This window comes from Odocoileus virginianus, unplaced genomic scaffold, assembly GCF_023699985.2.
Source record: "Odocoileus virginianus isolate 20LAN1187 ecotype Illinois unplaced genomic scaffold, Ovbor_1.2 Unplaced_Scaffold_2, whole genome shotgun sequence".
NCBI lineage: Eukaryota > Metazoa > Chordata > Mammalia > Artiodactyla > Cervidae > Odocoileus > Odocoileus virginianus.
In genome coordinates this window covers 5,273,327-5,297,932 of record NW_027224264.1, presented here as the reverse complement: position 1 = coordinate 5,297,932, position 24,606 = coordinate 5,273,327, and the positions used below count along the sequence as shown (strand labels likewise).

Here is a 24,606-nt window from a genome sequence, read left to right as displayed (position 1 = left end):
CTGCCTGCCTCCTCCTTCCCCTTCCACTTCAGGAACCACTCTGGGGTGTAAGTATCTTTGTGTGGCGGTGTGGGGGGTGGGGGTGGGGGTTGAAGGGGTTGCTTGTTACAACTACCCATACTTCCCTTTTCTAGGGGACCCTTGGGTTGGAGAGATTGCACCCAAACTCTCCACTGATCTCTTACACTCTGGGTTGAAGTTTACCTTATTCTGAACTATGAAAAAAAGCCTTTCAAGGCCATGGACAGTGTTAGAAAGATTGGGAGGGTCAAGGGTTATATTAAAGTAAGAGAACAAATTCTTTATTAGGATATTGTTTTTATGCAGATGGATGGTTTTAATTGCAGATGAATCTTGGTTATTAAAGCAGGCTCATCAGCCCCCTGCCCCCGGAAATATTTTGTTAGTGATCTTTTACGAGTGATGGTATATATTTCTTTTTAAATGGTCTCTAATCAAAATTCCTTACCAATTCCTGTTTCATTCTCCCCAGTTAATCAAAAGTAATGAAACTTGCCTGCTCCCAGATTTTTCTCTGTCTTCCTATTTTCCTTGTAGCAGGGTTTGAGGTTAGCAGTCCTTGGAGAGGCAGAGAGACTGGGACTGTGACCGACTCTGATTCCTGTCCTATCTGCCTCTGCTTTCCCGTTCTTTTTCTGGTTCTATCGGTTTTGTCCTTGTAGTTAGATTTTAGTCAGTTCAAAATAAGGCCAAGCCTGGAAAGTTGGGAAGATACTAGATTTTTTTCAGTTAACTTGCCACTCAGATGAAACTGTTTTTAGTCAGTTCTCAGCCCATCTTGTCTCAGCCCATGTCTTCTCTCCTCCTCCAATTTACCTCAGCCACTCTTCTGTTGACCCTTGGGTCCATTAGAGAAGCTGTCTTTTCCTGTGGTGAAGGGTCAAAATGGAAACCCCTTATCACTAGTATGAAATGATTTTTTTAAAGCTTCTGGTTTTCCCTCCTCCCTGCCCTTGTTCTTTTCCTTTATAAATCTTCTATATTTAAGACCTTGGCCTGAAGATCTGTCCATTCATACCATGCACCAGCTGGAACTGTTCCTAGTCTGAGTTCTGATCAGAGTGGAGATTGATGAATTGGTCCTTCCCAGGAGAATAGGCTTTAAATTGTTTACTCTTTTCAATGGCTGACATTCTTTCCACCTCTCCCTTTCCTCCCCATTCCTTAAGTTCCTATGTTCCCCACTTCCCCAGGCCGGGATGGTTGGAATGAATCCAAAACCTCTGGGGGCTGGTGGCATTTGACTCTTTCGGGCCTTTTTATTTTTCATGTCCCTTTGGCCCTGGGGCCCCCTTTGCCCTAGATGAGAACACTATCTCCCCCTTTGCTTTATTCACCAGTGGCAGCAGTGGGTTCTAAGTCTATAGCAGCTAAACTCCATTCTTCCTGTCCTGACCTTCCTGCCTTTACCCATAAGTCCCATTTTCCTGCTGAATGAATCTCGTTACCTTGTTGAGGGAAAAATAATTATTTTGTTTTTAAATCTGTTTTCTAACTTAAATGCAATTTAATATGTAAATCTCAGCACTTTTGTGTGAGCCTACAAATGTGTGTGTGTGTGTGTTGTGTGTGTATGGTGGGATTTTCACTCTCTGGTGTTTCTTAATAAAGAAATCCTTCTTTCCAGGGGGAAGCCAATTAATGAAGGAGACTTGAATAGTTGTAGAAATAGAGGGATGTCTGTTTCTTTGTGCTTCTGCCTCATTTCTTTACTTGTGCCTAGTGTGAATGACCAGACCCTTCCACCACCTTTTGACCCCCTCCCTTTTAGAGGGCCCTCAGCCTAGTAGGGCAGAGAGAGGGACTTGTACTGTGTCTGGTGCCCCTCTGGGACCACTTGGATTGGCTCAAGTGGTAACCTAGCAACCTAGCTCCCCTCCCTCTCCCCAAGGCCTGGCCCTGTTAGTCCTTTTCTTCCAGCTCAGTTCACTTTATACCTCTGAAGCTTGGGGCTGGGCTAGGGAAAATCACCAAGGGATCACAGTAAATGTTGTTTTTTTTAAAATAATTTTCTCTCGTGCCTTGGTGCTACTAAAGAAGACCAGTGCTTCCAATGATTCAAAAAGCATTTGTGTCACTTTTGAGAACACATTCTAGGAATTGCTTGATGTTCTTTGGCAATATGCTTTAGAAATAGTTTCAAAGGCTACAACTGCAAATATCATTAACTTTAAAGGATGCAAGGCCTACTCTCTAAAAAGGGAGTCATTGTGGATTTCATGTTTTGGATAAATATGAAAGGGAAATGGGAACTAGAAATCTTCTGTAAACCATCAGATGCCCTATAGGACATCAGTATAGGTAAAAAAACCTAGTACAACTATCTGGGCCTAATCGTTATACAAATAAACACAAAACATATTTTTACAGCTTTAATATCATACACTGAATTTCCAGTAATGCAGTAATTGTGTAAATTGAGTAAAGATGGTCCTTTATTTTATTCAGAAATTTACCAAGACTTGTGACTTTTGAAAATTGGGTCACCAACAGGAGTGCCATTAATGGTTTTTTAAGTCTCCAATATTTAGTCTTCCTTTGTAGCACTTGGATTTGCAGTGAATCTGCATGTATAGTGGAAGCATTGGACTATTAGATCTTTTAGTATAGTCTTGTGCAGGCATTTGCATCTGAAGTATAGTTATCTGATTCTAAATGACTTCCTTTTTGTTTCTTCTTTATACTATAGTTAGTGTATTATATTGCTATTCTGGAAATTATGTGTATAAGCAGTTTATATTAACTATGAAATGCATTTCAGGCCAAGGGTATATTACAAAATATTATATATACCAAGGGAGGGTTGAAAACCCCTGGACTAGATTGTCTCAAAGGTCCCTTTCTACCTCTAAATATTTGGAAAATTTAGAAAATCGACAATGCCCCTCATCCCCTTATACCTTTAATGTGCTTTTTAAATTTTAAAAGTAACACATGTTGAAATTTTGAAAGCACAGGAATGTAAGAGGATTGAAAAAAATCATTCATAAACTTATCACCAAATATATTAATCACTGTTAATGGTTTGGTTTATTTCTTTCTGGTCTTTTTTCTTGTGCGTATATATATATATATATATATACATACATACATATGTTTGAACATAACTGGAATTCAACTATCAATATAGTTTTGTAATCCAGCTTTTTTTACTTAGTATTTTTCGTACCATTATAAATTATTTGAAAATGTTTCTTAATGACTCCATAATTATGTATAATCTTTCCCTATTATCAGACATTTTTTAGGAATCTCCAATTTTTCCTTATTATAAATATTGCTATGATGAACTTCCTTATATATGGGCATATACTTTAGGATAAATTCCTAAAGGTGGAATTACTGAGTTTAATGGCTCTTGATGTGTGCTATGCTCAGTCACTTTAGTTGTGTCCAATTCTTTGTGACCCCATGAACTGTAGCCTGCCAGGCTTCTCTGTCCATGGGATTTTTCCAGCAAGAATACTGGAGTGAGTTGCCATTTCCTCCTCCAATGGATCTTGATAAATATGGCCAAATTACTCTACAGAAAGGCTGACCCAGTTTGTCCTACCACCTCTGTATCAGAGAGCCTCCTTCAACACACCTTATTTAAACATTTGATCATCTGATAGCTAGTTATTAACTGGTATCTCCATGCCTTCATTTCCTAATTCTTATTTCTTCCGTTAATAATGAGGTAAAACATTTTCTGCACCTCCCCTCTGCCTTATGTTTCTTGCCATTTTTATTCTGTGAATTGGCTAAGTCCTTTGTTTATCTTTCTTCTGCCATTAGGGGTTTTTGTTGTTGTTTAGTCACTAAGTCATGTCTAACTCTTTTGTGACTCTTTGAACTGTAGCCCACCAGTTTCCTCTGCCCATGGGATTCTCCAGGCAAGAGTACCAGACTGGGTTGTCATTAATAAATGGAAGCTTGGAGCTCATCCTCCACCATAGGCCAGAAAGTAAGGGAGCTTTGAGTTAGAAGTGTCTTTACAACTCTGGAACACAGCATAGATTTACCACCCTAACATTCCATGTCTCTTCACTTTCTTCAAGCACCCCCCACTACCTTTTCTGCCAGCCACTGCCTGTCTTCAGCTATCTGACCATTCCAACTTGCCTGCGTGGGTGGTAGTTTTGTGCCCCAACTAGAGACATGGTTGTCATAAAACCTGGCCTCTGTCCATGACATTCCTGAAAGGAAAACACAAATCGATCATGTAATTCATATTGCTTGTGCTCACTTTTCTGCGCCCTCTCTCTCTCAGCAGAAAGTACCATGACTTATCTAAGGTCACACAGACAGTTACTGGTAAACCAGAATCCAGATGTCCTCAGTCCCAGTCCAGAGTTTTCCAACATAACCCCCTACCCCTCAGTCGAGCAGGTGTAGACAGAGAAAGTGGTTTGAATAATTCCAAGTGTCACTGAAATGAAATGAGCCTTTCCTTTATTTAACATTCAATAATACTTATTGAAAACTGACCACATTCTAGGGCTAACTTTAGGTGAAATTGCATTGTTGACCCCATTCTCTTGAGAGTTGAGAAGCAGCGATGATTTTAGGATTTTTTTTTTTGCCATTTTGGATGAGCTTTACCAATGATCTCTCCATTTTAGGCAGACAGAGGGCTGACTATATATAGTCGAGCTGGTCTGGGGGTAGTTGTTGGGTTTTTTTTTAAAACTTAAATCTCTTAAATCTCTCTTCAGACACCTGCACTTAGGTTGAACTGATGGTGGGGTTTCTTTAGCACAGAAAGTCAGGAAGTTGCCTAGTCGGGTTCCCACAGTCAAATCGCCTGTCCCTTTGTGAGGGCCATTGCCCTGGGCCCTTTCTGACGCTGTCCCTGGCAGGTCCCAGAGGCAGTGGTATACAAATGCTATATTGGTAACTGTGAAGTTGTAGGAAAAGGTGAAGTCTCCATATCAAGTGCTATAGAATTGCGTTTATTTAGGGCCTTCCTGGAGGAGGAGTGTCAGCTGGGTCTACAGGGGAGGCAGTTCCTTCCCACTTGATTGTGTTGTTTGTTGGCCAAGCAACATAGAATGTGGCTGACGTTGTGTGAGAAGTGAAGGTAGCCTTTATTGTGAAGGCGGGGTGGGAGAGCCACTTCTTTTCCCCAGCTGGGAAACCTCATACCTCATCCTGAATTTCCTGCCTGGGAGGCTGGTGGGAAGGCGGTGAACCTCACTGAGACTACCGTGATCAGGACCCGTTTTCCCCTTAACAGACCTCTGTTAGCTTGGTTTTATTGCCCATGGTCTCCCATGGCTCCACTGAGGCCTCCACTTCTGTGAAAAGCCTGGGCAGGGTTTCTATGAGTGAGAGTCAGAAACAGCAGCTGGGGCCAGTGTCAGACTACCTTGCTCTAGGGTCTGGGCAGGGACAAAAGAGGGAATTTGTGGAGGCAAGAGCTGTTGCGGGGGTGGGGGGTAGCTGATCAGGACCTACCCTGGGAAAGAGAGGTGGCGAGTGACAGGGGAGATGGTTTAGGAGGAAGGTGCTGATACCCCCGACTGCTTCCCCTAGCTGTTCAGCCTCTAATCCTGAACTAAGGAGGAGCTGGCTAGACTTGATGCTCTTTCTTCTTTCTGGCAGCACATGGACATCCAAGGGAGTTGCCTAAAGTAAGGCTGGTACCCAGGGCTAATCATCTTCCTATGGGCTGGGCACCACAAGGGTTGCCCTGGGCTTCCCAGGTGGACTTTCTCCCATCACCAGCCTCTCCACACACCAGAGCTGGAACCCCCTACCCTGAATGCTAGCACCCTCTGGAAGTTTCAAGATAGCTTGTCTCTGAGCTACAGCAGTTAGCCTGCAGACAAGCACATGTCAGCATGGCCTTTGTGCCCATTCTTGAGCTCAGTACCTTGAAGGTTACAAAAAAACTAAAACTCCACGATTTAGTGTCACTATGTGCCAAGAACTTTATACACTATCTCATTTCTTTCTCTGCCAACCCCAAGAGGTAGGTATTATTTGCTTATTATTATTCTTTGTTAAATTTAATTTTTATTTATTTTAAATTATTTTAAATTTGAGATTTAATTAACACGTAGCATTGTGTGAGTTTAAGGTGTATAAAGTGTTCACTTGATATATTTATCACAATATAGATTGTTATTCTTATTTTATAGAAAAGAAATGTATGTGTATATAATTACCTCAAATTGTATAGCTAACTAGTAAGTGATGGAGCCAGGATTTGAAGACACTTAAGTAACTCCAAAGCCTTTGCTCTGGGTCACTGCACTAACTAGGGATCCAAGGAGAGATGGGCCTTAAAGGGAGTGAAATGGAGGTCACAGGATGGTGACATGATATCATTCATTGTGCATGAATTTTGTGCGCAACACTATGCCAAGTATTTTGCATACACTACTCATTCAATCTATGTAACAGCCCCATCATGGGGGCTAGTACTATTATCCCCACTGTACTGATGTGGAAAGTAAGGTTCAAGGAGGTTTAACGATTTGTCCAGGATGATCCAGCTAATGAGTAAGAGACCCAAGACTTGAAGTCAGGTTGTCCAGAGCTGCTGACTACTAGTACTCTCCTTTCTGCCCTAGAGGAGCCTCCTCTGGCTGGAAGGACTCCATTGCCCTCTTGGCCTAGGCCTCCCCCACCTTCCAAGGGGAGCTAGAGGCTATGGTTCCCTTGGCCTTTGACATCATGGGCTGGGGGTATCTGCTCTCCAGCTGTGAAGACTCCGCCTCCTAGACACCAGCCCTTGGTTTGCTGGGCCCGGGGCTCCACTTGACATCTTCTAGATGTCCCTGGGGCTGGACAGGAGCTTCCAGCAGCCCTGCCTGGACGAGGGGCTGCAGGCTGTGGGCTGCAGACCTACAGAGGCGCACTGCCTTTCTCCCCCACAGGCCCTGGCCTGTAGTCTACATTTCCTCATTGCCCTTCTTCACGGCCCGCTCCCTAAATCTGATATCATTGGAACCCTTGCACAACTACCTACTTTCAGCCTATATTCGGCTTACAGACCAAACTGAAGCCCAGTAGCTGTGAGACACCTTCCCATCCCCCACTCCAGGGTGGGGCAAGATTTCAAAACATCATGTTCTCAGTCATTCCTCTTTTTCTGAAGTTTTCCTTTCCCCAGCTGGGAGTTAATAGGGAGTTTGAAAACTGTAGGACTCTCCTCTGATAGGCTCCCCTTGGTGTATGTGGATTTTAAGTACTTTGGGTCTTATTCACCCCTACTCCCCATCTTTCCAAAAGCCTGCAAAGAAAGGCAGCAGGGCAACGACTTTGCTGCTACCCTAAATTGGAGGCTTAGGCCTGTTAGTTCCATTGTTTTCAAAAATTAAAACATTGGTCCTTTTTTATAGATACAAAAATCATTGTTTTGAAATTCAAATAAGACAAGAATGTATTAGGTGAATACTCTCTTGCTCACTCCCCTAATCCCACCCACCCTCCTCACAAGATCACCACTGGTTAACCATTTGGTGCAGATTTTTCTGGTCTTTATTCTTATGTATATTTCCTTTTCATAAATAAAAATGGAATCACTCTATAAATAAGGTTTATTACTCACTTCCCCCCATGATATTGCACAGACTTCTTTTACAAGAACGTTTGTACGTTATTTGTATAATTTTAGCATTTCAAGTTAAACAATAAAAAATCACCAAGATTTTTCCTGTGTCATTAAATATTTTTCTACAACATTGTGTTTAATGATGTTGTAATGAATGAACCATAATGTATCTAACTAATTCCCCATTTGCATTGTTTCCAATTTTTTACACGAAGCTGTTGTGAATATCTTTGTCCATGTATCTGTGGCACTCATGTGGCTCTTTGGAATCCTAGGAAGGGAATGGCTGGGTCAAAGGATGTCAGAGGCACATCACAGAGGATAGACTGCCCTCTGGAGGGCTGGTGAGGCTTTGAAAGCTTGTTGGGTTTCCCACTCAACCTGTTTCCTCTGTAAATTGGGAAGATGATGGGAGATATCTATCCCCTCAGAGGGAGGGGATAGCATGAGGATGCATGCAAAGCCCGTGTTGCTTTCGAAATGACAGCAACTATTCAGTACCCCTCGGGCGGTGAGGTCATTTGGGCTGCCCAGCCACTCACAGTAGTTGGATGAATGTGGCTGGGAACAAAGCATGGAAGCAGAGTGGCCTCATCCTCACTCTGGTAGGAGCTCACATTCCAGTTTGCTGTCCCTAAAGCAGTTTAAAGTTGGAGAAGCAAAGCCAAGGGTCCTATTCTCCAGTCCACCTCCCAGGGGACAGCGGAGCTTCAGTGGGTACATGGTAGGACCTGAGAAGAGGTGACCTTGGAGAAAAGGCCATGCTGACTGCCAGTCTCCCCCTCTTGGACCCTGGACAGCCCCCAGGACAGGCCCCTCAGTCACTGGGGGTGGGGAATGAATAGTTCTAGGAAGGAGAGAGCTATTGCCCCCCACCCTCAGACCTGAGCAAGGCTGGTGGCCACAGGAGCCTGGGCTCTGAGGAGGGTTGGTTAGCCATCAGCAGGATCAAGAGCATGAGCATCTTTGGGACAGGGACAGATGGCCCTGACAGTGAAGGAAATTCTGCTGAGTCCAGCTTTGAAGGAGAGTGATCTGTTCCATCCCTCAACACCCTGCCCCTTACCTTCCCACCTCCTCCATAGGAAAGACAGCAGGAGACAGTAATTTAGTTCTACCAGTTTATTGCTACCAACCCATCTCCCTCCACCCTCGTGCACACATGCTCAGTCATGTAATCCCATGGACTTCAGCCCGCCAGACTCCTCTGTCCATGGATTTTTCCAGGCAAGAATACTGGAGTGGGTTGCCATTTCCTTCTCCAGGGGATCTTCCCAACCCAGGGACCAAACCCATGTCTCCTGCATTGGTAGGCAGATTCTTTACCACTGAGCCACCTGGGAAGCAACCCCCTCCCACCTCCCTCATATTTACACTGAAACCATCTCCCCAAGATGGCTTCTACCAGAGTTTCTGGTTCTGCATCCAAGTGTGTCTGCTTTGCATACAGTTCAAGACATGGTGTTTGCCCTCAGGCCAGCTGGGCCCTGGGAAAGTTACTCTGGGAATTCTGGGCACAAACTTGGTACTGGGGTCAAGGGAGGCCCCCTACCAACAGACACTCTCTTCTGGAGCTCAAGGTCCATCAAAACCTTTAGCAGAGTAAAGGTGGAGTAGCAGACTCCACAATATTAAGCTTTGTGCTTTCTTTGCTTGTAAAGACCCAAGTGAGAGGCCAAGTCTGGGCCCAGACTTCTGAGGGGCCAGTCTGTCCTTGGAAGCGAGGTCAGGCTCAGCCTTGGGGAAGTGTCATTTGAGGGCCTGGGAGGGTGCTTACTGGGGTGTGGGCATTGACTTAAGCTGGGGCAGTTGCAGCTTGGCTTGAGTTATATGGGAAGGTATGGAACAGATGAGCAGGAGCCATTTCATTTGGGAGCCCAAAGCCCCTCCAGCCCCTAAGTAAACCCCATTGGTGTCCTGGGCCATAGTAACAGGACAGCAGACATTTAACCATCACAGAATGTCAGAGTTAGCAAGGCCCTCAGAAACTATACATTCTTATCCTGACCCATCCTAGACCGAGACTGAAGAAAGCACTCGGTTCAAGTGGCACAATGATTTAGTGGCTAAACCTGTAAGAAAATTAAGGTGAAGGAAAGTAGGAAAGATACATGTGGCTTTCTTCAAACCTTTGAGAATCTGGATTCATCTGTGATCAGTTAAAGAATCCTTTGCAATGGTTACCTTTCCCAGGGTGTTGAGATTGGACCTGAACCACTGGCTTGGCCCCCTTCTCAGGATCTTCACGACAAAGGAAGATGGTGTGGAGGCAAGGAGAGTTTGGAGGCCTTTGTGGCCTCTTGGTCCCCCACTCCTTGCCTTGGCCACAGCTGGAAGAGCTGTGCTGTCAGTAGCTGGTGGAGGGAGGCGGCCGGGCTCGTGTGGCCTGTCATGCACTCCAGTTGCATCTGTAAGGCCCGGCCAGCCTCTGCTGCCCTAGGGGCCCCTGGGGGAGCAGGGCAGGGATCAGTGCCAGTCCTCTGGCCTAGGGCCACCACGGGAGGCCGGGTCCATCCCTGCTCTGGCCTCAAGGGGCCCCAGACAGGGAGAGGCCATGCAGTTGCTCCTCGGTGCCCGCCAGCTCTGCCTCATCACGCCCGCTCTCGGAGCCCTCGAAGCAGCCAGAGTCGCGTGGGATGTCCACCTTGGGCTCTGCCACTGTGCTCACCGCTGGCTCCTGGCCACTCTCCATGCCCTCTTCTGCCTCCTCGCTGCCAGCTGCCAGAGGCCAGGGAGGAAGAGGAATTTGGGGGGGGGTGCTAAGGCTTTAGTAGCGAGAGGGCTTCAGAAATCCCAGGGGCCCCTTGTGGGTGGAGACCCTGGGAAGCCCACTGGAGGCTGTCTCTCCCTCTGGGGGCCAACCACCACCCTCCCCCTGCCCCGAGTACTGTCCAGGCCAGCTCTCCTGTTCAGGAGTGCAAACGTTTTAAGCACTGAGCTAGTAGCCAGGAAGCCTGCTCTTGCATCCTGGCCCCATCATTACCCGACGCTGAGGCCTGGAGTCTGTGCCTCACCTCTTCTGGCCCCAAGTCTCTCCCTTTGATCTCACAGGATGTTGTAGAGGTCGAGAAAACTCAACTGTTCCTAAAACCCCTTCTCCTCATAAGCTCTGCCCAGAGATGGGAATCCAAGTGTAGAAAGCGCCTGCCCACTGCAGAAGGGCGCCAGGGCAGGACTGGGGCAGGCCTCCCCGCCCCCCACGCCCCACCCCTAAGCCCACTCACTGTCGTAGTCCAGCAGCAGCTCGGCGGCCGTGAGCAGCTTGGCCCGATGCTGCGGGTCCATGATGTTCAGCTCATTGAGGTGTGTTTCCCGTAGCTCTTTGAAATCCTCCAGCGTCTGGTAGCCGTTGAGCAGCAGGGTGGATGTGTGCTCCTGTGGGCAGAAACAGGCCACTTACCAGCCACCCCCACCGAGGACCCATCTCCCCATCCCTTGCTTCTAGACATGCGTGCAGGCCGCCTATTCAAACCTCAAGGCCGATGCGCTCCAGCAGCTCATGCAGAGTCTTGGGCTTGGGCCTCTTGCCCTTGCTCTGTCGGCGGCTGGGGCGGGCAGGCCCCACAGCCTCCTCGGGCAGCACATCCACGTAGATGAACTTGAAAGAGCCCAGCCTGCCGTTGAGCAGACCCAGCCATGTGCCCACGGGCGGCTTTTCAATGATCTGGATCACGTCTCCTTTCTGTGGGAGGAGAGGAGAGTAGAACGGATGGAGGATGAGGAGGCCCCCTGACCTCTTGCTGACACCACCTTACCCTGGCTCTGCAGCCTGCTGTATGGGTACAGCCTGCCAGGCTCAGCAGAGGCCTGAATGCTAACCTACCTGCAGTTTCAATGAGTCACGATCATAGGGGCTGGGAGTGAAGTCGGTGTGGACTCGTGCCCGGCCACAGAAGGGGCCCGTGTACTGCGGTGCAGTCGATTCCTCCCCAAGGTTTCCAGAACCTGAGCTGGGGCTGCAGAGTTCACTGCCTGCAGGAAATGGGGCGCGAAGGAAGGTCATCTTTGTCCCCAGGACAGCTGGGGCAGTGCCCAGCTGGTACCTTCCAGGGGGTCTGGCTAGAAATCCCAAGGGAAGAAAACTGAGCTCCAAGAAGTCTCACACTGCAGAAGTGATTCTGAGCCAACCTCTCCACCACCCTAACGAGCATAGCTTCAGGGGCCCCAAGCAGGAAAATAGTTGACCATAAGAAGATCAAAGACTGGGCAAATTGGGACGGTTTCTAGAAACCAACTGGACCAACACCCCAATGAGCAGATGAGGAAAACTGAGACCAGACAGGCTAAGTGAACTGCCCAAGGTGTCTCACCTTATAATTGGCAGCCCTGGGTCTGTTAGACTCCAGGCTTCCCGACTCCCACTCCAGGGCTCCTGGAAGTCACCTCCCACCAAGAAGCCACAGCGTGCATCAACATTGTTTCTTTGTCTACTTAGTAAGACTCAGTGTCTAGCTACAACATCACATGGAAACTCAGATTCTTTCTGAGAAGGGCAGGATGAATGGCAGAAGTGAATTTTAGTAGGGGTAAGGAGGTGTCTTTGGAGCAAGAGAAACATCAGAGAACTTGGAACTAATCATAAGGGTGAGAAAGGCAGTGCCTCTGTAGGTCTGCAGCCCAGAGCCTGCAGCCCCTCGTCTAGGCAGGGCTGCTGAAAGCTCCTGTCCAGCTCCAGGGACATCTAGAAGATGCCAAGTGGAGCCCCGGGCCCAGCAAACCAAGGGCTCGTGTCCAGGAGGTGGAGTCTTCACAGCAGGAGAGCCAATATCCTGACCCCCAGCCTGGGATGTCAGAGGCCCAGGGAGCCCATAGCCTCTAGAGCCCCTTGGAAGGTGGGGGAGGCTTAGACCAAGAGGGCAATAAGGTTCTTCCAGCCAGTGGAGGCTCCTGGAGGTCAGAACTAAATTCAAGACTGGGTCACCTTGGGCAAGTCACTTAACTTGCCTGAGCCTCAGTTTTCACATCAACGAAGTGGGGATAATAATAGTACTGCCCCATGAGATCATTGATGCTGCTGCTGCTAAGTCGCTTCAGTCGTGTCCGACTCTGTGCGACCCCATAGACAGCAGCCCACCAGGCTCCCCCGTCCCTGGGATTCTCCGGGCAAGAACACTGGAATGGGTTGCCATTGCCTTCTCCAATGCATGAAAGTGAAAAGTGAAAGTGAAGTCGCTCAGTTGTGTTTGACTCTTAGCGACCCCATGGACTGCAGCCTACCAGACTTCTCCGTCCATGGGATTTTCCAGGCAAGAGTATTGGAGTGGGGTGCCATTGCCTTCTCCGCATGAGATGGTTAGGAAGATTTAATTTTAAGAGACTGGGAAAGGTCCCAGCAGATTAACAGGAAAGATTCATTTCTCTAACTATTCCCTCCCAGACAGTCACCTGTATGGTGTTCACCCTGTCCTTGACTCCAGGGTCAGCAAGTGTGCCCCCACCTCCCACACTCACCTGTGGATGCCTGGCGGCTGAGAGCTGGGAGCTCCCGCTCCTCCTGCTCAGAAAAAGCCAGCGCCATCTTCTCAGGGCCGGGGCTGTCCAGGCTGCAGTCTGGAGACGTCGGAGATGCTGAGCCCTCCTCCAGAGTATCTCCCTGGAGGGGAGGAGAGGCAGGAAGCCCTGAGTAGCCTCAGTTGAGGTGCCCATGGGGCCGCCCCGGTGCAGAGGAAGTGAGCTGGAGAGCTGGGGTCTGGCTGCCACCCCAACTATGCCTCTTGCAAGGCTGCGAGGCGCCCTCTGGGCCCTAGTTTCCTCTTCTGTGAAGTGGGATTGAGAGTGCTTGCTCTGCCCATGGAATGAGGCTCTCTTGGTGCCATGTGAATGGGCTGTGTCAGCCTGAAGTGCCCATGTACACACAGAAAAAGTCTCGGTGCTGGAGTCTGAACTCAGAGGTATTACTAGCGCATAGCCAGGCAGGTCACAGTGCTGAAGAGACTCACTACTTTTAACTATGTTCCTATGTGCGACACAGAGGATTTCAGTTCATCCTCACTCGAGGACAGGTGCTTGGTCCTCCCAAGCTGACAGGTGAGAAGTCACGGAGGAACGTTCCCAAGGCCATGCAGGAACTCACAGCCCGGTCAGCCTGACTTCACAGCTCTTGGGCCTCCCCAGAACTCAGTGCAGTTATAACTCTTTCACTAGTGACTGAGTGGGAATAAAAGCCCTGAGTTGTAGGGGTTGCCAGCTTCTGTGTTGTAAATACTTCCCACAGTGGCTAACAGATCTACCACCATGGTGGGCCCTAAATGAGCCGCATGCATGCGTTTCAGTCATGTGAAACTTTTTGTGACCCCATGGACTGTAACCTACCAGGCTCCTCTGTCCATGAGGATTCCCAGGCAAGAATACTGGAGTGGGTTGCCATGCCCTTCTCCAGGGGTTCTTCCTGACCCAGGGATCGAACCTGCATCTCCTATGGCTCCTGCATTGGCAGACAGATTCTTTACCACTGTGCCACCAAGGAAGCCAGCATGAGCAGCAGCATTGGCTGTTTGCACCCCCTAGCCACTGGGATAAGGGCACAGAGCACAGTGAAAGGTAGGACAAGAGTTAGGAAGTTAATTTTGAAAACTGACTTTACTCTATTTCTTCTTAAAATAATTGATTTAATTCTAAGTTGGTATAAATTAATTTTCAATAATGCTTGTATCTCACACCTGGCTCACTTGTATCTCACACCTGGCTCATGAAATTACTGAAACTTTGAGCAACTGCTGTCTTGAGCTGGCAGGAGTCTGCAAGTGGGAGCTAACTCCAGCACACTGCTGCCAGGGTGCCTCCTCTAAGAGCCAGGAGCAAAGCAGACACCCGGTGTGACTTCAGCTACTTGGATGTGCCTGCCCCACAGCTGTCTGTCTTGCCTTCCCTCCCTGGGCCAAGGCCAGCCTTTTTTTTTTTTTTTTAAGCTTTTTATTTTGTATTGGAATATAGCCAATTAACAATGTTGTGATAGTTTGAGGTGGACAGCAAAGGGACTCAGCTATACATGTATGTATTCTACCCCAACCCCCCTCCCCAAGGCCAGCCTTCTCAATTTTCTTTCTCCGGGCTTCTTTGAATCAAGCCTTCCCAATCCCAGTGGCTCGTTCCAAGTAAAACTTCGTGATGGATGAATATGCCCCACGATAACTCATCTCCTCAGACCTGTCTCCTGAGGAAGCTTTGTTTCCCAGACCTTCATCCCTCCTCAGACCCCACTCCTGCTGCCTCAGGACCGTGCCTTCCTGCTTGACTGGGGGAGCTCCCTTCCCACGGTGACCTTCCTGCTTGTATGGGGCCAGGCAGTGTGCCCAGGGAGCGGCTCTCCTGACAGCCATGCTCACCCCTACTAGACCACTACTTGTCCTTGTGGACCCCCTACCCGCGGCGTCCCTGGGTCTCAGGCCTCACCATCTCCTCCGACAGGGCCTTCACCATCTTCTTGCCCGTCTTCCTGTTCATGGTTCGGGAAATAACTGCCCTCCACTTTTTCCCCAGCTTCTTGCCGCTCTTCTCGGCATCCTCTGGGGTTGGCACACCTGACTCATCTTCTGGAATCTGTGACAAGAAATGTGGAGATTTGGGAACCCAGGTGGCCATGTCTGAGTCCATGACTTGGGAGCAGAAGGAGGCCCTGGGGTCCAGGTAGACTCTGGAGGGGTGGAAAGGAGAGGTCCCCATCCTTATTTTAGCCCCAGACCTATCCTTGGCCCTATTTATTCATATTTAAATTGGCAATTTGCAAATGAAGAGAATGCAGGTGAAGCTTTAGGGCCCAGAATTTTGGTGGGTGCAGAGGTAGGCCCATTGTACTTAAAAAGACTTTGCCTCCACAATCCTAAAATCCTCTTTCCCCTTCCTCCCTTCCTCCCCTCCACTCCCCAACCCAGGGCCCACAGCCAGATCCCCCAAGGAGGCTCTGAAACTCACATTATCATCCAGATTAAATTCCTTCTCGCTCACCACAGGGGAGCTGGGTTTGGATTTGGCAAAATCTTTGAAGCTGCTGGAGCGCTGAAGGGAGAGCTGGGAGAAGCAGAGGTGTTGCCAGGAGTTAAATTGTGTTGCATTACAATTGTGGTCTGTAAGGAGCACAGAGCTGTTCTTGCTCCCAACACACCGTATGTAACCCAGAGCTGGGCCCAGAGCTGAGGAGGTGACGCTGCAAGTCCTCATCCTGCTCTTCAGCAGTGAGTGGGCCCCTGAAGCAGGCTCCTCACCTCAGGAGCCTCAATCCGGTCCACAGGCTGAGCCCACTGTTCTACCAGTACCTTAATTCTGGTCCCCACAACCCTGTAGTAAAAGACTAAATGTGTCTGAGGAAATGCGTGTCTACTACTGGAGACCTACCTCCTCATGTACAACAGCATCACCTCTATTCAGATAGTAGAGCAAACCCTCCAAAACCCTGCAGCCCGGCCTCCAGGCTCTCTCTTCCCCAGGCGTGGTTTCCTGTGACTGATCGTGGGAAACACACTGGGGCCTCCAGCCTGACACATCAATGTCCCAAGAAGAAAGAGAGCCATGACACATCGGTGTCCCATCCAAGGGCCAGTAAGACTTGGCATTACGCGTTCTGGAAAGCCATCGTACAGACTGAATGAGAGAAAGTTTGGGACACCAATGATTGGTTCTAACATAGTAAAAGAACGCTACCATTTTCTGTCTTCATCTCTGCTTTTAATCTCAGCTGCTAATGAGCTGGCTACTCTATGGAACTTGCCAGTGTTCAGATTTGTTGTTTAGTCACTAAGTCCTGTCCGATTCATTGTGACCCCCATGGGACTCCTATGGACTGTAGCCCACTAGGCTCCTCTGTCCATGGCTCAACCTATTGTTTGTGCTGTGAATGAAAACTGTTGCCCATCTCCCCTGCATCAGCAAACAAAGGATGCAGTGGTCATCCAACCATCAGTCACCCGTGGTGAGCCTGAAGGCACCAGGATGGAGACTGGCTGCCGGCTGCCAGGCCCTTAGCCACTTCGGCCACCACTGATGATGCTCCCTGATGGGACACAGGATGGGAAAGAACACAATACTGGCCCTTATCTTTGCATAGCAAGGGAATGATTTCAATAAGCACAGACTCTTACATCTTCCCAGAACACAAAGTGCTAAATTTATTTACTTGGGTTGTCTAGTTTTCCTTTAACTAACAGTAATCTTTTGATATTCTGACTACCTGGTTTTTGTTACAAAACTCCTTTGTATTCTGGCTCCTCCTTTACCTCTTGGGAGCAGTCCCTCGGAACTGAGAGGCTCCCCCCATTCCCCACCCCTCCAAGTCCTCAGAAAGTCCACTCAATAAACCATAATTCTCAACTTTTAGGTTATGCATTTTTTTCAGTCAATAGCGCTGATAAGCCTGTTTTCAGGAAATGAGCTTTCTTAACTGCACATGCATGCACATGGCGAGATAGCAGGAAAAAGTGGGGCCAGGTAAGGAGAGCCAACTTGAGACACAAGAAGGGGAGGCTGAATCCGAATCAAGATCAACAGTCAAGACCAGAGGTGCACACAGGAACCAGGGTTCACAGATGGCCAGACAGATAGAGTGGGGTCGGCTGCAGACACCAGAGATAAGGGCTTGAGGAACCGAAGCCCCAAACCTGCACAAAGTTGAAAGTTTCACATCCTCTTTCCTATGAAAGGGGGGTCCAGTGACAATCCCCCAGGGCAGAGGCAGTATCACACCCCCCCATACACACAATCGGTCCCCCGCTTCCAGGGACTACAGTGGAACACTTCAGTTCCCTTGGTCTTGACGAAGAGCAAGTCAGTAATCAGGAGCTGTGGTCACACCTTCCAAGAGGTCACAGCAAGCTAGCGGACCAGAAACCAAGTCAGCGGTCAGGTCAAGCAGATACCACTACCATGAAGGCCTCCTGGGTGAGGTGCCTGCACCCTTAGGGAGAAAGCCCCTTGCATGTGATCCTGGGGAGCTGGGAAAGGGGACTGAGTGGTACAGGGCATGGCAGTGGGGTGACCGCTCCTATTTCCATGCATCTCCTCCATCTTCCTTCTCTGGTTTTCCCTAACCACTATTCTTTCCTCTTTTTCTCCCTCGTTCTCCCCTTCTCTCCTCCACCTTCCATTCATTTCCCCCCTCTTGTATAGCTAGGATGCAGCTGCCTGGATAACTTCCTCCTCTTATTGCCTGGAAAAGAGGGAACAGAGAGAGGGTGGGCACCAGGCTGGCCTGGGCCCAAGGAGGGTAGGCTGGGAGCCTATATTTAGGCCGATCAGGCCTATTGTGGCTTTCCCTTCACCAAGCCTGAGTCTGGTCTGCAGACCAGGAGGCTGAGAGTCGCCCCTGAAGCCCCAGGGACCAGTGAGCCTGAAAAGCCCGCAGCAGGGAAGGCGTGGGGCCGGAAGTGGGCTTTGTTGAAGAAGAGTAAGCTGACCGCCAGGCTGCCCTCTAATTGCAGTTCTTTCCTTTTCCTGTCATTAATCTGCCGTCGTCGGGGTTTGGGGTGGCTGGGAGGGCGGCTTTTGGCTCCTGGGACCTCTGTCCCAGCTTTAGTTCGAAACAGGAGAAAACAATCTAAAAGGCCCATGGGGACCGTGCTGGAACGTGTGCCTGGCCGGCTGCCCCTCAACCCTGGCCTGGGTACACAGAAAGGACTAGAAAAATTCTTCAGGGGACTAAGGATAAGGGTCTTTTGCCCCACCCACCTCTAAACTCAGGAGCACCCCAAATATCCTGAATGCCTTTCAGTGAGTCTGAAGTGATCCCCTACCCAGGTATGAGTGGAAATCCTTGAGCCCTTTTGGATCTTCTGCCTGGCCTCCCTTTAGGGTGAGGCCTTCCTGGGGGTCCTGGGCGGGAGGTGGTACCGTACACTGTAAGCCCCATTTTCATGTCTAAAGGGAGTATGTGGGCCTCTCGGAAAGAACTACTGTTTGGGCATCACACGTTGCTGAGTATGACCTTCGGTAAGTTTCTTTATCTTCCCCAAACCTCAGTCTCTTTATTTGGCGTCAGCTGGCAAGAGTTCACATCTTGCTTCTGCCATGGAGCAGCTGTGTAAAGCTGGGTGAATTTCTCAACTTCTCTGGGCTTCTGTTTCCTCATGGGTGAAATGAAAAGCACAGCACCCATCTCACTGGGTTGTTGTGAGGCGGAGAGGGGTGAGCATGGGACACGGCAGCTCCTCACGGCTCCTACCCCTCACCTTCCCTACAATCAACCGTAGCTTCTCCCATCCTTCAGAACCCAGTTTAACTGGAAACAACTCAAACGCTCATCAGCTGTAGAGAGGACCTGTGAAGGGTAGCAGGGGATAGCACACGGCAATGAACTTCATGCAACTCTCCCCGGCAATATGGTGACGCTCACAGCTACACTGTTGGGCAGAAGGGACCTGCCACCAGGGTATACTATATGGTTCCCTGTACAGAAAGTTCAAAACTAATCCATGCAGTTGGAAGTCAGGAGAGTGGGTGGTTACCTTTGGGGGAAAGGGGGCATGCAGTGACTGGCAGGGGCACGAGGGAAACTTATGGAGTGCTGGAAGTGTTCTATGTGATCCAGGGGCTGCCTACATGGTGATGTTCACTTTACAGAAATCTGTCGAGTGTTACATTTGTGATGTACACACTTCTTTGTATGGATATTATACTTCAATAAAAAGGATTTTCAAATCTAGTTTTAAAGGCGCCACCCCCCTGCAGGAAGCTTCCCCCATCGCCCCCTCAGAGCCTCACCCTGCTAGGCCTGGCATCTTCTTCCCAGCTTTCTAAGCAAGCGCGGCTTTCCAGCGTCGTCCTCCCAACCCCATCCCAAGTGTCTCTGCTGCTATGCTCTCTGCTCCTTCAGCATACCGGTCGCATACTGAGCACCCTCTGGGCTCTGGACACTAGCCTGTGCATGTGTGGGGTCCAGCAACGAGAGGTCGAGTACCTCCCCTATGCCTGCTGCCTGCCAAGCACTGTGTGTGTGTCCACTCACTTCAGCCTCCCTGCAGCCCCGTCTTACACCCACTCTTTCCAGCTGGGGACACTGAGACTGGGAGAAATGAAGCATCCTAGATGGAGTGACACAGTAGGTGGAGGCCAGCGTCAAACCCATGCCTGCGACTCTGGAAGCTTCTGCTTGTTCCTGTGCTCAGAGCTCACGAAGTCACCCCCTCGTACAGAACTGGATTAAGGGTAATGACGACTGCAGTGGGATTTGGAAGAAGCTATGAGGAGAGTAAGTGGGAGCATGGAGGGAGAAGGGCTCCAGGAGGCACGTTTAAGATGGGCTGTCCTGGGGATCCAGGATTGCTCCAGGTGCAGCTGGGAAGGGTTTGATCAAGAGTGATGATGGAATGGTGGGTATGCCAGTGCATGGGGAGAATGGTGGAGCAGAAAAGGCCACGGAAGGCCCTTGCCAGCCATGGTGTTAGCCTGTGGGCAATGAGGAGGCATGGGACCTATGAAGTGTATGCTAGTGGCAGGGGTGGGAGGTAGCACACCAAGGTGTGCTGTAGGAAGGAAGCCAGCAAAAGTAATGTGCCAGGATTGCAGAAGAGAGAGGCAGGGAGAGACTGGAAGGAGTAGACAAGTGACCCCTCAGTTGGGAGCCTTGATTCCTCTCCATTTTCCCTGGTGGCAGGTGTGGGATGTAGTGAAGAGTAGGTGTGCGATGGGGTAAGACTATCCTTAGGGGAGGCAGGTGCTAGGTCAAACTCCTGTCCACTGCCTACATTCCAACAGACCAGAGAGAGTGCAAAGAGATGCTTTGATGGAGGCATCAAAAGACAGCCAAGGGGCATTGCCTCCCCCAACCTCCCTCCCCCCTCAACCTGGGCGTCTCCTCAGTCCTTCATGACACACACATCCTGACCCCACTACCCTGGAAGGCTTGTTCCTGACTGTGCTCGGGGCTCCTTGGAAGGTCACTCAGTCCATAGCCATCTGGGCCTGCCCTGCAGAGCCCTTCTGCTGATAGGTTGAGTCTTTTATCCTCATCAGACTTCTCCAGTGCTTTTGAGATCAGTAGGGAGACAAGAGTAGAGGGAGAAGGGGTTAAGACTCTGGACACTGACAGATCTTGGCTTCACTCCCTGCTTCACTCCCAGCTTCCTAGCTGTATGTCCTTGAGTAAGTCACTTCACCTCTCTGCGCCTTGGCCATAAAGTAAAAACAACACTGGCCCCCACCTCACAAGGCTGTTGTGAAGAGCCAACGAGCTAAGAGATGAGTGTACAGCATAGCGCCCGGCATCTGGTGAACTACGAGGTCTTGTTTTCTCCACTTCAGGGCTGGGGCCGAGGCTTGTTTTCGGCAGTGGGCTCTCTGCCCCCACTCACGGCTTCAGCATGCACCCCTTCGTGTGCACAGGCACACATGTGATAGTGCACTCACATGTACTGTTGTACTCGCATGTACTGTATGTACAGGTGATCCATACAACCTCCTGAGGTGGGGAGGTCAGGACCTATCCCTCTTTATCAAGGTCCCCAGCACATCCTCCACTTTCTCCACACTAGCCTTTGCGCTATTCCCTCCACCATGTCGCCTTCGCCTCTGAGGGGCAGGGACATGCCCAAGTCACAGAGCTGGAGCTACGCCACTGCCTCCTGGCCTGGGGAAGCTGCTGTGCCCACCTTCTGGAAAGCTGGCTTGTCTAAGAGTGCTTCCAGGGGATGCAGCTGGGAGAGTGGCTCTGGGGGCTGGCCCAGGCTCTGCTGGGCTGAGGCGGGGTTTGCCAGGCCGATGTTGCCCTAGAGGACATGGCCCTCAGAGGGCTGTGACAGCCTGGACTCTCCTGGGAGAGGCCTGTGCGAAATCCAGAAACCCACCAAACCCAGAATCTGGATGATGGAAGTGGGGAGAAAAAACGGGACTTCTGGCTCCTGTGAGCCTCCAGGCACCTCCACCTGAGGCGGCACAGGCTGCCCGTGTGGAAGTGTCAGCTCTTTCTCAGACTCTTTTCTCCACTCAGCTCCCCTGTGGTTTGAGGCCCAGCAGTGTCTCGGGCGGTCTCCGTTTCCCACCCCCATCAGCCCAAAAGCAAGGGGAAGTGGACCCACTCACTGAGGAGGGTCAGCCAATGGCAAGTCTGCCAGGTTAGTCTGCCAGGGCTGGTGGCGTGTAGGGCTTGGACAGGGGTGACAGAGCCTGTGTGAAAAGTCGTGACTCTCTTTCCCACCCACCCACCTCCACTGCAACCTCAGCGAAGTGGCTGGGGTGGGGGAGAATACAGCCGGAAGTGGCAGCCACCCCAGGACTTGAGGGGGAGCAGGATATACACCCCAGTGCCCCGAGGCTCGGCTTCTCAGCTGGTTTGGTCTCTGCCTGGGAGCTGCTCCTCTGACAAAGGGGCTCCCCCACGGAGCACCTGGGCTAGGCTCCAGGGGAAAGCAGCAGGGCACCATGGGGGCCTGGAGGCCCTAGACCTTGGCCTGTGGCTATGCCGAGCCTCTCCGACCTGCTTCAGGCCTAGTTGGGATGGTCCTAGGATCCTGCTGGGTGTGTGGGATATACCTGCTGATAGTTGGGGAGAATCTGACAATTGAGTCCAAGATTGAAGTCTAGAAATCCTCAAATTCAACTAGAGAAACCTAAATGTGGCAGAGCCTTCAAGGAATCTTCTAGGCTGGCCTCAAAACTCCAGGAAGATGAGCAGCTGCTTTTCTTCCTGGCCTTTAAAATATGCCCACTCCCCGCCCACAGAATTTTCCCCCCTCAGTCCTCACTCCCACGCCTCATCTCAGCAGCTTCATTTCTCATTCTTCACAAATAATTTCTCCCCGGTTCGGAAGAACCTGCATGCCCCCTGCAACCTACTACAGGTTTGGAGGCCCTTTCCCTGAATCTGGAAATCTGCGCTGCATCTTCAGGTGGCCCCCTCTCCTGTGGGCCCCCAGGAGCTACAACAAAGCTGAATGAAGATGGCCAAGCTCAGGCTAGGCCCAAAGGGCGAGGGCTCTGGGAGCATCATGGCTCCTGGCTGGGCAGCCCAGCGGAGCCCTGTGAGTGAGATGGCTCCTGAGAGGCAGGCTCGCAAGGGACTGCTGTAGGGGAGAGACTATGCTAAATACAGTCTTACACTTCAACTTGAGAATTGTATTCTGTAATTCTTAAATTCTAGTCTAGGATTCTAGTCCCCAATTTTAAGTCTCTTACTGTGGTAGGGTTGAATCCTGCAACTCAAGGCTTCCGAGAGTGTATTCTATAAATCTGTTTCTCTACAATTTGGGAAGTCTCTCCTGGACTTCTGTTACTAGTCCCATGCCCTTGGGAGAATGGCCCTCACCTATAAACTCAACAGAAGGTCTTGGCTCTTCCCACTTCTGTGAGTTCTGGAGAGGATGGGCTGAGAGAGCAGAGGGAAGGAAGCAACAAGTTCCCAAAGATGCTCCTCACCTTTTTCTTCTGAGTAGGCTCCTTCTCGCTGGCGTTGGAGGGCTTACGGCGCAACATGGTCCTCTATCCTGGTGATACTCCGTGCCTGCTCTCCTAGGTGTTGAGACGCGGAGGCCTCTTGCTCAGCCTCGCCAGTACCGTCCAGGGGGCACGGCATGGACTGAGCCTGTGGCTGCCACTCTGACTGCTGCACTGGCAGCTTGGGGGTGCGGGCCATGGACACCCGGCGGCAGCGGCATACAGGAAGCCCCGTCACGTGACCTACTCTTACAGCAATCGCAGCCCCTGCCGGCCCCTGGGGAGGAAGGAAGTCCCAGCTTCAGTCTCCAGAGATTCTGATGCAGACGGCTTCTGGGTTGAACAAGCAGAGAAAAGTCCCTACCCTGCCATCTCATGGCAATCCTTGCCAGTCCTTCGGCCAATCAACCTGATGTTATACAGCCTACTCAAGCCTTTCGTCTCACTGACCAGAATCCAGATACTGGAAGTGGGACCATCTCTCTGCTGGTGTTGGGCCAATGCTCCCAGTCACCTTGTATCACCAAGATCATCACTGCGATCACAACCTCTACCATCACCCTAGAGTCATCACTCCTATCTACAGCCATCACCTTACAGATCAGCCCTGAAGTCATCCCCACTGCCGTCAGTACATCTACAGCCATTATTGCTAGAACAACCACAGCCATCACCCCTACAGTCATCATCACTGCCTCTGTGACTATCACAACCGTTATCCTTTCAGCTGTTACCCTTACAGACATTACAACCAGTCATCCCCATGACACTTCCCCATACGACCATCACCTCTACTACCATGACCACTTTCCTGCAGCCAACACCTCTGGGCTCTCATACCTGCCGTCAACACACCTGGGTCATCTGTCTGTATTTGCCTCCCGACTGCCACTGTCACCCATGCAGCTATCATCCTCCTAGCTACCACCCTTCCAGACACTATCACTAGAGCCAGTCGTGCCCAGTGATGCCCTCACCCCTACAACCGTAACTCCTAGAGCCACGTACCCTCCCTCATCATCACCCTGCAGCTGTCATCCCCACCACCACCGGCACACCTCCAGCCATCCTCACCAGAGCAGTCACACCCAGTCAACATCCCTTGGCCATCACCACTTATATTTATCACCACCAAGTCATCATCACAAAAAAAAAAAAGCAATTGCAAGTCAGTCCACACCACCAGCAAACGTCCCTTTTGGCAGGCATTTCTTGAACGTCTATGTGCTAAGTTTAGAATGTTCACTTTGTGGGTCTTTGGTGGCAGACATTTTAATAACGTTAATGACAATCTTATCACAAAAGTGATTCATATGTATCATATACAATTTAGAAAAGAAGGATAAACAAAAAGAACAAAGTTCAAATATCCTTTTCTGTTCTCTCTCTCTCTCTCTGCAGTACAATTTGCACAGAAAGCAGATTAGTGGTTTGGGAGGTTGGGGAAGGAAGAGAGAGATCAGGAAGGACCCAAGGATGCTTTGGGGGGTGATGGATAGTTCACACTCTTGGTCGTGGAGATGGTTCATCATTGTATACAAATGTAAAAACTCAACAAACCATATACTTTTCAGAAGTGCAACTTATTGTAGTTCAATTATACCTAAATAAAGTTGTTTTTAAATTTTCAAAAGTTCAAGTCCCACTTCACACAATGCATTGGTATCTGCTTGTCAAGCTGACCACAG

At 49.9% G+C, this 24,606-nt stretch overlaps 1 protein-coding gene across 1 annotated transcript; it reads right to left on the bottom strand.

The window, feature by feature from the left end:
• Positions 1-8,671: 8,671 nt before the first annotated feature.
• SASH3 (SAM and SH3 domain containing 3) lies at positions 8,672-23,178 on the bottom strand. Its single transcript, XM_020889735.2, has 8 exons — positions 22,901-23,178; positions 15,476-15,571; positions 14,957-15,103; positions 13,016-13,157; positions 11,388-11,536; positions 11,037-11,246; positions 10,789-10,939; positions 8,672-10,282 (listed from the first exon to the last, which is right to left on the bottom strand). The coding sequence occupies exons 1-8, from the start codon at positions 22,955-22,957 to the stop codon at positions 10,092-10,094; spliced, it is 1,143 nt and encodes a 380-aa protein (XP_020745394.1). The 5' UTR covers positions 22,958-23,178; the 3' UTR covers positions 8,672-10,091.
• Positions 23,179-24,606: the final 1,428 nt, after the last annotated feature.

What these genes read in the sequence shown, in the direction of transcription:
- SASH3 (XM_020889735.2), bottom strand. Translation starts at nt 22,957, where the DNA reads ATGTTGCGCCGTAAGCCCTCCAACGCCAGCGAGAAGGAGCCTACTCAG. An exon ending in AGCCTACTCAGAAGAAAAAG is followed by an intron (nt 15,572 to 22,900) that starts GTGAGGAGCATC and finishes TGCTTCTCCCAG; the next exon opens with CTCTCCCTTCAGCGCTCCAG. An exon ending in GTGACTCATTGAAACTGCAG is followed by an intron (nt 11,247 to 11,387) that starts GTAGGTTAGCAT and finishes CTCCTCCCACAG; the next exon opens with AAAGGAGACGTGATCCAGAT.